Here is an 11,456-nt window from a genome sequence, read left to right on the forward strand (position 1 = left end):
AAAAAAAAAGGAAAAATTGGAAAAATAAAGTACATGCAGTTTATGTGACAGAGGACTGTTTAACTGAACCACACTACATCCATATATGTGAAGTTATGCAGCAATAGAAAAGAATAATGGACATTTATATTTTTAGATATAAAAAGAGCTGTTGAACCTATCACTGAAATTTTAAAAGGAAGCTGAAGAACAAGTACAGTGTAATAAACTATTTGTTTTTTACAATTTAAGTGTAGAGTAAATGTGATCTTTTTTTGGTAGAAGTTCTATAGATTTTAATAAATATTTAGATTCATGTAACCACCACCACAAATAGGACTTACAACAGTTTCATCACCCTAAGAAAGAGTTCCCTGATGCTAACTCCTCTGTAGTCAAATCTTCACCCCACCCATAATCCCTGGCAACCACTGATCTATTTTCCATCACTGTAATTTTTCCTTTTCCAAGAATGTGACATAAATGGAATCACCTAGTATTTAATGTTTGGAGACCAGCTTCTCTCAGCATGTGATATGGTATGCATCTGTGTCTCCACCTACATCTCATGTTGAATTGTAATCCCCAGTGTTGGAGGCAGAGCCTAGTGAGAGGCCATTGGATCATGGGGACAGATTTCTCATGAATGGTTCAGTACCATCCCCTTGGTACTGTCCTAAGGATAGTGAGTGAGTTCTGCAGAGATCTGGTTTAAGCGTGAAGCACCTCCCCACTCTCTCTCTTGCTCCTGCTCTGGCTATGCCATGTGCCTGCTTAGCCTTCTGCCATGATTGTAAGTCTCCTGAAGCCTCCCCAGAAGCTGAGCAGATGCCAGCATCATGCTTCCCACACAGCCTGCCAAACAGTGAGTCAATTAAACCTCTTTTTTTTTTTTTATAAATGACCCAGTCCCAGGTATATCTCTACAACAATGTGAGAACGACCTAATAACAGCATGTCTTTGAGATTCCTCCAAGTTCCTACCAGTATCAGTAACTCATTCCTTTTTACTGCTGAGCATGATTGTATTCTATGGATGTGGTACCTTTGTTTACCCATTCACTCACTGAAGGGCATTTGAGTTGTTTCCAGCTTTTGGCTATCACAAATAAAGTTTCTCTGATGGCCAGGCATGGTGACTCACCCCTGTAATCCCAACACTTTGGGAGGCCGAGGTGGGAGTATTGCTTGAGGTCAAGAGTTCGGGACCAGCATGGCCAAAATAGTGAAACCCTGTCTCTACTAAAAGCACAAAAATTAGCTGGGCGTGGTGGCACACACCTGTAGTCCCAGCTACTTGGGAGGCTGAGGCAGGAGAATCACTTGAACCTGGGAGGTGGAGGTTGTAGTGAGCCAAGATTGCACCACTGCACTCCAGCCTGGGCAATAGAAAGAGACTCTGTCTCAAAAACAAATAAATAAATAAAAATAAAGTTGATATGAGCAGTTTTTACAGATGTTTGTGTGACCATAAGTTTTTGTTTCACTAGGGTAAATACCAGGTTTAGGATTGCTAGGTCCTGAGGTACATGTATGTTTACCTTTCAAGTAAACTGACAAACCATTTTCTAGAGTGACTGCAATTTCCAGTTATCCTGCAACCTCATCAGCAATTGGTGTTGTTAGAAACTTTTTATTTTCGTAATTTTTATCAATGTGCACAATTGTTTTTAAAATTCACAGAATTAAAATAAAATATATTGTACACTGTGTAATTAAAGCAAAACACAAACACATAAAAGGAAGATAAAAATAAGAAACTAATTCAAGAAACTAAAGAAAGAAAAAATTAACTTTTTAAAATTAGAATTAAGGCATATGTATGTAATAGGGATAGTTTGAAACACTCCCAAACATCTGCTCTGAGCCAACAACAATCAGATAGTGTAAGGGCGATACAAATTAACTATGAGACTTCTCTCCCCGTTAAAAATAATGAAAGAGACTTACCCAACCGCCCCCCACCCCACCCTTCTCTTTCTCTGTCTCTTTGAAATGTATGTAAATCTTTTTAAAATGTAAATAGCCCTCTAGCCAGTTTTACAACCCAATAATATCTTTCTCAAATACCTAGGAGCCATCTCTTTGAAATGTAAGCATCCAGAAAGATAGTGCTCCTATCTCTGAATTTATATGAGTGCGTAGGACTCTAACTTTGGCAAGTTCCTTGCTCCAAGTTGCAAAACCACCTCCTGTCACAAGGATATGAGAATTTTATTTTTCCTTTGGTTAAAGCCAACTAGCGAACACAGATGGCCACTCCAACTATCAGGTGAACTTAAACTATGTGTATGTCAAATGGTACTTCTAAGTTCTCCTATTGGAGAACCAGTTATTGTCTTGAGAACATATCTGTAATGGGTTTTTATCTTCTTCAGGATATAAACAAGTAGGATTTCTTTCTGTCTTTGCAAACTCTTAGTGAATTGCCTGTGATGTGCATCACATTCTGGTTCAATGCTTATTCAATGGCAATAGTTTTCTTTCTCTTCTACCTTTGTGGAGAGGTTTTCTAGGTTAAGAGAAGATTTTGTTTTTAATTATATTTCCCCAACAATAGCAAACACATCCCCAACCACACACACACACACACACTACAGGTAATTAGACAGGCCTGAGCAGGGCAGGAGAGGGCTCTTCCCCCACCCACTATGAATGTCAGTGATGGTTCCGAAATTATCACATTGACTCTCTAAAAGTGATAAATTGGGCAACACAGTGGCTCATGCTTGTAATCCTAGCACTTTGGGAGGCCGAGGTGGACAGATCCCTTGAGGTCTGGAGTTCAAAACTAGCCTGGCCAACATGGTAAAACCCCATCTCTACTAAAAATACAAAAAGTAGCTGAGCATGGTAGTGGACACCTGTAATCCCAGCTACTCAGGAGGCTGAGGCAGGAGAATCCCTTGAACCCAGAAGGTGGAGGTTTTAGTGAGCCAAGATTGCCCCACTGCACTCCAGCCTGGGCAACAAAATGAGGCTCTGTCTCAAAATAAATACATAAGTAAAATAAGTGAGAACATATGATACTTATCTTTCTGTGTCTGACTTGCTTCACTTAAGATAATGGCCTCCAGTTCCTTCCATGTTGCTGCAAAAGACATGATTTCATTCTTTTTGTGGAGGACTCGTATTCCATTGTGTATATAGACCACAATTTCTTTATCCAATCATCTGTTGATGGACACTCAGTTGATTCCATATCTTTGCCATCATGAATAATGCTGTAATAAACATACAAGTGCAGATATATTTTGATGTGATTATTTCTTTTCCTTTGGGTAGATACCTAGTAGTAGGATTGCTGGATCAAAATGGCAGGTGCCTGTAATCCCAGCTACTCGAGAGGTTGAGGCAGGGGAATCGCTTGAAACTGGGAGGTGGAGGTTTCAGTGAGCCGAGATCATGCCACTGCACTCTAGCCTGGATGACAGAGCAAGACTCTGTCTCAAGAAAACAAAAAAAACACAATGCTGGGTGATTACCCTTATATGCATTTCCTGGATGAGCCATTTTTAAAATTATTTTTTGTCGGAAATTTCCCTACAGAGCTGTTGCACATTGTGGGGGGTTAACCCCTAGACACTCCCACGAGGCCCCAGTCACCCAGGGGTGCCTTTGGCTTGGAGGAGATGAAAAACTCAGTCTCTTATTTATCTATGAAAACAACAGTTCAGTTCCTCACACAAATGCACACAGATAAACCAAATATAGACAGATTTTAGGAGAAAAAGCAATCGAGAATTCCTTTTAGAATGCATCTCCCAACTAGAATTAGGATCCTTAAACAACAACTTCTTAGGAGAAAACCAGCTCAGAATAAATCAAGGACCGTTAACAAAAGGGAGGTCTGGGGCTCAGGAGGACTTACCAGTTCCACCAGAGGAGAAGCTCGAAGCTTCAATGGGCCCCCTGCTGGTGGTACCTTAGCTCTGGTTTTGGGCAACTCCTTTAGGGTCCTGAGTCTTCTCTGAGGCCTCACGTGTTTGGGCACCAAATTATTGTTGACGAAAAGAGCCAAACTCTGTAAAATATTTTAAGAGATTTATTCTGAGCCAAATATGAGTGACCATGGCCCGTGACACCGCACTCAGGAGGTCCTGAGAATATGTGCCCAAAGTGGTCAGGGTACAGCTTGGTTTTGTATATTTTAGGAAGGCATGAGACGAGACATCAATCAAATACATTTAAGAAATACATTGGTTATTTGGAAGTCCCCACGGGGCGGGGGACGGGGACTTAAAAGCTACAGGTAAATTTAAATATTTTCTGGTTGACAATTGGTTGAGTTTATCTGAAGACCTGGGATCACTGGAAAGGAATGCTCAGGTTAACATAAAGGATTGTGGAGTCCAAGTTTTATTCTGCAGAGAAATCTCTCAGATAGCAGACTTCAGAGAGAGAGCAGATTGTAAAATGTTTCTTATCAGACCTAAAAGGGTGCCTGGCTCTTAGTTGATTATCTCCTGGATCTGGAAAGGAAGGGGGAAAAAAGGGCGGGGGAGGGGCGAGGGATTCTCTATAGAATGTGGATTTTTTCCACAAAAGATTTTGTAGGGTAATTTCAAAGTATGGCAAGGCAATATATTTTGTGGTAAAACATTGTAATTTTTTTTTTTTTTTTTTTTTTTTGAGACAGAGTCACGGTCTGTCGCCCAGGCTGGAGTGCAGTGGTGCGATCTCCGCTCACTGCAAGCTCCGCCTCCCAGGTTCACGCCATTCTCCTGCCTCAGCCTCCCGAGTAGCTGGGATTACAGGTGCCCGCCACTGCGCCCGGCTAATTTTTTGTATTTTTGCTAGAGACGAGGTTTTACCGTGTTAGCCAGGATGGTCTCGGTCGCCTGACCTCGTGATCCGCCCGCCTCGGCCTCCCAAAGTGCTGGGATTACAAGTGTGAGCCACCTAACCTGGCCAAGACATTGTGATTTTCTTCCTTGTTATGCCAGAGTCAGGCTGAAAACTAAGTCACAATATACAGGGTCAAATAAAACCCATCTGATAAGAATTTATGGTTTGTAGGGCATAACTCCCTAGATCCCTTAGGTAGGAATTTGGGCAAGATAAAAAATCAGAGTTTAGTCCTCAATTCCTTAAGATAAATCTCTTTCTATCTCTCTCTCTATCTCATATCTCCATCCTATTTTCTGGAGAAGTCTGACTAATGCAAGAAATTAAAGAGACAAAACACAGGATACAATATCTTAAACAACAAAATACTATTCAGCCATAAAAAAGAATGAAATCCTGTCATTCATGGCAACATGGATGAGCTAGAGCAGTGGTCCCCAACCTCTTAGGCACCAGGCACTGGTATAGTGGAAGACAATTTTCCCATGGTTGGAAGGGAGTGGGAGGATGGTTTTGGGATGAAACTGTTCCATCTCAGACCATCAGGCAGTAGTTAGATTCTCATAAGTAGTGTGCAGCCTAGATCCCTCACATGTGCAGTTCACAATAGAGTTTGTGCTCCTGTGAGAATCTAATGCTTCTGCGCATCTGACAGGAGACAGAGCTCCAGGGTAATGCTCACCTACCACTCACCTCCTGCTGTGCTCCCAGTTCCTGACAGGCCATGGCCCCCTACCAATCTACAGCCCAGGGGTGGGGACCCCTGGCCTAGAGGACATTATGTTAAGTGAGATAAGTCAGGCACAGTAATACAAATGCTGCACATTCTCACTTATCTGTGGTAACTAAAAAAGTTGAGCTTAACAGGCCGGGTGCTGTGGCTCACACCTGTAATCCCAGCACTTTGGAAGGCCAAGGCGGCCAGATCACCTGAGGCCAGGAGTTTGAGACAAATGCCCTTTCTCCTAGGAGCTGAAAAAAGACCTGTCTCTACTAAAAATATAAAAATTAGCTGGGTGTGGTGGCAGGTGCCTGTAATCCCAGCTACTCAGGAGGCTGAGGCAGGAGAATCACTTGAACCTGGGAGACAGAGATTGCAGTGAACCAAGTTTGCACCACTGCACTCCAGCCTGGGAGACAGGGCGAGACTCCATCTCAAAAAAAAAAAAAATGTTGAGCTTACAGAAGTAGAGAGTAAAATAATGTAGCAGGTAGAAGGGGATACAGAGAAGTTGGTTAACAAATACAAAATCACAGCTAGATAGGAGGAATAAGTTCTAGGGTTCCGTAGCTCTGTAGGGTGACTGTAGCCAACAATCGTTTATTGCATATTTTCAAACAGCTAGAAGAGAGGATTTTGAATGTTCTCACACAAAGAAATGAGAAATGTTTGAGGTACCCTGATTTGATCATTACACATTGTGTACATGTATTGAAATATCACTCTGTATCCCATAAATATGTATAATTATTATGTCAATTAAAAATAAAAATTTTAATTAAAAAATATATTTTAAAAATCAATACAATATCTGACCTGACACTGCAATCTCAACTGAAGGAGGAAACGAATGCTATAAAAGGCATTATTAGGTCAACTGGCAAATTGGAATACAGATAGATAGATAGATAGATAATAGACTAGATAAAAGTGGTGTCCATTTAAATTTATGGAGCTAATAACTGTACTGTCATATAGAAGAATATCCCTATTCTTAGGAAATACACACTGAACTATTTGGGAGTAAAAGGCCACGATAATATAAGGCAATGAACATATAACTTATGCTTAATAGATTCAAAAAAGAAAATATACAAAGATATACAGAGAGACTAATATAGATATGTATATATCTATAGATACAGAGAGGTGGGGCAAATGCTAAAGCAAGAAAGACAAAATGTCAACAATAGGCAAATCTCAGGAGAGCTGGGAAAAGGGTATTGTACAATTTGTATTTTGCGGCTGGTATGTTTTAAATTATTTTTAAATGAAATGATTTTTTAATAGGTTGAGAAAATTGGAGTGACTTATATTTATGACATCCAATGGACTGTGCATGCTGTATGGAAACAAGGAGAAAATAAATGTCATCATTGCTTAACAAGTGAAGGGTAAAAAGACAATTAACTCATTGAAGACTATGCACAGAAACACAAGAGCCTTTGCTTCTGTGGTTATAGGTTTACCAAAGGCACAAAGGGGGTTGTATATATTTTAGGATTATAATTTACATAACTTAATTGGAAAAATTACAGATTTTAAGATATTTTTACAAATCTGAGTGACTGTAAAGACTGCTAAAGTCTTGGGACATATTCTTACCAAGTCCCGAATCTTTTGTTTTGTTTTGTTTTGTTTTTTTGTGCCTGCAATCAAACCAGGTTTTTTAGACCAAGAAAACGTGAGAAGCTAGAGTTGCTCTACTCAGTTGACCCAAACCAGGACTCCTGAGATTATTCCCTTATACGACAGGCACCACATCCGAGAAAGGATTCTGGAAAAGTGAGCTGGAACACAAAAGCACTGTCTCGATGGGAAACACAGTCCAAAGGACGCCACTGTGGGGAGGAAAACACAAAATATTTCTTGAGAAGAATATGGAGATGGCAAAGTCTCTAACCTCCAGAAACCTTCAACTCTGGGGGAAGAAAGCAAAAATTTAGGGGCAAGAGTATTCATATTAAAATTCAAACAATAAGTAGTTTTTCTATAAACTATCTTTTTTTCTAATGGTGAAAGTACACACAATCATTCTCTCCAAACTCAGACATTTTAGACAAATAAATGATAGAGAGAGAAAGAGAGAGAGAGACGATAGATAGATAGATAGATAGATAGATAGATAGATAGATAGATAGATAGATAGAAGATAGATATACATACATACTATGTACATATATACTTACATATGTTGGTACATAGATGTTTCTTTATCAAAGATTAAGTTATTCTAGATGCATATCTTGTAGCCTACATTTTTATACTTTTTCATCATTTTTAATAACTGCATACTGCTCTATTATATGCTATATTTTCTGTATTAGATTAGATCCATGTTTTATCACCATTTAGGTGGCTTTTGGTTTTCTGTTACTGTAATGTTGAGATAAACCTCTTTATGTACTTGTTCAATTATTCCCGTTAAACAAAAGCCCAAGGTGCAAAGTTTCTGAGTAAAAAGAATAGGCACATTTTAAGGCTTCTGATGTATATTTCCAAATTGTGCTAAAAAGAAAAACTCTACCAATTAACACTCCCAGCAACAATGTCAAGAGAATGCTTGTTTCCCTACATCTCACCAACACTGGCTGGAATGCATAGTTTTAGAGATGAATGCTGGGAACCGATGCACTCGTTTCTCTACCTCTCCCCCTCCTAACAGTCTAGAACACAGGAGCTCAATAAATCAATCCAGGCTCCAGTCCAGTAGACATTCTGATCTAATCTGACTGCTCTGGGTAACAGAAAAGTCTCCCTTGGTTCACTGCCCAGTATCCTGGCGTCATGAGAATCCTATAAAGGCAGTAGCTCCAGGCACATTACAGAGGGACCCAACTCCACTAAACCACCACCAGCTCCCCAAGTCACCCCTTCAGCCATGAAGTTCCTGCTCCTGGTCTTGGCAGCCCTTGGATTCCTGACCCAAGTGATCCCAGGTAAACTGGATAAACAGGAGGAAGGGAGAACTGGGAACAAGGAACACTAGCAGATCTGGTTGCTGTGGTGCTAGATGAGCCAGGTTGGGCGGAGGCAGGGCTCACCCCACTAGTTCCAGTCTAAGATAGAGATCTCCTAACAACCACCACTAGCCTTGATATCCCACATGCAAACACCACCCTATATAACCTTTATGAAAATTTGCCAGCTGGTTTATTCACTTTATTATAAAATAAGTTAATAAAAAGATGACACTCTCCTTACAAATACGAGTATGCAGCCATAAATCCAGAATATATGGAAGATAACTCTACACTAAAAAATTTAAAATATAATCTCAGAAGAGTATAAACTATACATTTGTATAATATGACTTGAAATAAATGTCTACCACATTTAATTGCTTATAATAAGAAACCATGCCATTTGAAGCAGATTTTAAGTGCCCTTTTTATGTGCACGTGTGCATATGCACACGCGCGCGCACACACACTCAAAATGGCAACTGTGTGGGGAACCGTATATTAATTTGATTGTAGACATCACTACACAATGTATACATGCATTAAATCATGATGATGTACACCTTGACTATATACAATTTGTATTGGTCAATTAAAATTCAATAAAGCTAGAAGAATAAAAAAGAAACCATACCATTTGAGAGAAAAAAAAAAAGAAAATTTGTTTTCTATTCTAAAATGATAGTCACCCTCAACCTGAACCAAAATATCTTGTTTCAATTTATGTGAGCTCCTTTTATCTAACCTCCCAAGACACACTGAAGGCTTCTGTCAACACCATGTGCATCCACTGAAATCAGCCCTGGGTTGGAGCTCAAAGGAGATATTGAGCCTAGAAGGAAAAGATTGAGGCTCCCATCCCTATGCTCAACAGAAAGCTGGCAGGTGGGGGATGGAAGTAGACCTCTTAGAGGGCTAGTTCCCACAAGATGGTAAGCAATGGGTTCAGCTCAAACCCTGGGGCTAGGAGATAATACAGGGTCAGAAAGAGACAGACAGACACACAGAGAGCAGGGAGAGAGAGAGATCAGAGGAGGGGCCAGGCAATGGATGTGAAGAAAGCCAGAGAGGCCTGAGGGTGCTCGAAGAGGCCCCTGCTGTGAGCCAATGGCAGACACAGAGCACTGAGGTAAACAGAATTTACCAGAGGGTGAAATGGTGCCCAGCATTGTGTGAATGCAAAAATGCCCTGTCACTAGCAACCATTATTTCCTTTTTAATAGTTTTGGAGAATGATTTGACTCCTCCCTCTTTGCCCCAGGTTGACTGATATTGACAGTTTTAGAGTCTATGAAAACAAGTAAGGCAGAAACACCTTAAAAGCCTGTGGGGTGAGTGAGAATAGCCCCATTTCTCCCTTTTGAGTATCCAAGCTCCTCCCTGACCATGAAGACCTGGCTTGCCACCCCTGTTTTTACCCATACATCCTATTCTGCAGTATCAAATTTAGCAAAAAGCTTCAAAGATGCAGATACTGGCAAAGAAGAAGAGCTCCTCAGACAGAGTTCCCCAAAGCCATCAGTCCAGGAAAATTCTGTCTCCTCACTGGGTTTCCCAAGTCTCATTTGCACAACATCCTAAGGATACATCTCAGAACAGAAAGCCAAACACTCCCATCTGGCGCTGATGGGTTAGCAGTCCGGTGCTGTTTCTAACCACCACTTCTCTGTCTTGTCCTCTCCCATACAGCCAGTGGGGGTGGGTCAAAATGTGTGAGTGACACCCCAGGATACTGCAGGACACATTGCCACCGGGAGGAGACAGCATTGTTCATGTGCAACCCTTTCAGAAAATGCTGCATCAACTACTCCTTCCTGCCGAAGCCTGACCTACCACAGCTCGTCGGTAACCACTGGCAATCAAGGAGAAGAAACACACAAAGGAAAGACAAGAAGCAACAAACGACCGTAACATCATAATAACCACTCCTATCACCTCCACCAACTCAAAGAAATATCGTTTCCACAGTTCCAGTTCCTCCTACATTGTTGAGAACTAGCCAAGTCTTCTCCTTATGGGGCAGATATCTATAGCCAACCCCAGAACTTCTGTCTTCTATCATTCTGTCATTCATCTAATAACTAATTTGGAGTTTGTATCTATCTTATGAGAACAATCATCATGCAGACTCGTCCACAGGGGATCTGTCAGTTTGGATCCTCCAAATGAAAAATGCCAAGACAGAATTGGACATGCAAAAGATTGACTGGGAGAACACACCTCTGATGGACAAAGGTGAGAGAGAGCAACCGCAGGCAGGGAGGACCTTCAGACTGCAGTGCGGACCTAATAACGTATCAAAGGAGAGAGGGATAGAGGAGGACTGAATAGAAGGAGACTGAGACTGCAGGTCTAAGAAAGTCTCAGCCAAACAGATGGGGAGGCCCAAAGCAAGGCTTGCCCTTCAGAGGAGCTCACACAGGGCAGGAATAGCCAGGTTCTCATATCCCAGGGGTTCAGTCTTTGGCTGAGAACAGCCCCTGGAGAACATGAGGTGACTGCTACCATTGGTCTGGAAGTATGACAGCTTGAGGCTGTCCACCAACTATCCCCCTGAAGCAAGTTCTCTTGAAAGGAAATCTGAACAGTGCTGCCATGGAGTGTAAGGAGGAAGAGAAAGGAGCTAAAAGTCTAGGTTTGCCCAGCTAGGTAGATTGACTTGTGAGGTATTTATTTATTCATTTGAGTAACAAAGCAGACAGAATACATAGCCACCATTGGTAGTACACCCCGAAAGCAAGGAAGGCATGATGCTGGTGACTCAAACGTGTCTACCCATGGTGTAAAATTGGCATAATCCTCCTGGGAAGCTATGCAGAAATAAGCACAGAGAAGCAGAACTCTACTTGTTTAATCCACTAAACATTACTTCTGGAAATTGGTTCATCATAAATTATCCAAGAGAAGTAAAAAGTTATAGGCACAAAGGTTTTCCCATATAATAT

General features: G+C 41.0%; 1 protein-coding gene across 1 annotated transcript; it reads left to right on the forward strand.

The window, feature by feature from the left end:
• Nucleotides 1-8,382: 8,382 nt before the first annotated feature.
• Nucleotides 8,383-11,427, forward strand: DEFB132 (defensin, beta 132). Its single transcript, XM_011960336.1, has 2 exons — nt 8,383-8,487; nt 10,201-11,427. The coding sequence occupies exons 1-2, from the start codon at nt 8,430-8,432 to the stop codon at nt 10,428-10,430; spliced, it is 288 nt and encodes a 95-aa protein (XP_011815726.1). The 5' UTR covers nt 8,383-8,429; the 3' UTR covers nt 10,431-11,427.
• The last annotated feature ends 29 nt before the right edge of the window (nt 11,428-11,456 follow it).

Source organism: Colobus angolensis, unplaced genomic scaffold (assembly GCF_000951035.1).
Source record: "Colobus angolensis palliatus isolate OR3802 unplaced genomic scaffold, Cang.pa_1.0 Scaffold114, whole genome shotgun sequence".
Taxonomy (NCBI): domain Eukaryota; kingdom Metazoa; phylum Chordata; class Mammalia; order Primates; family Cercopithecidae; genus Colobus; species Colobus angolensis.

Excerpts from the sequence above, each read along its gene's own strand:
- DEFB132 (XM_011960336.1), top strand. The coding sequence starts at position 8,430 with ATGAAGTTCCTGCTCCTGGTCTTGGCAGCCCTTGGATTCCTGACCCAA. Across the intron at positions 8,488-10,200 it reads CCTGACCCAAGTGATCCCAG|CCAGTGGGGGTGGGTCAAAA; the intron begins GTAAACTGGATA and ends TCTCCCATACAG.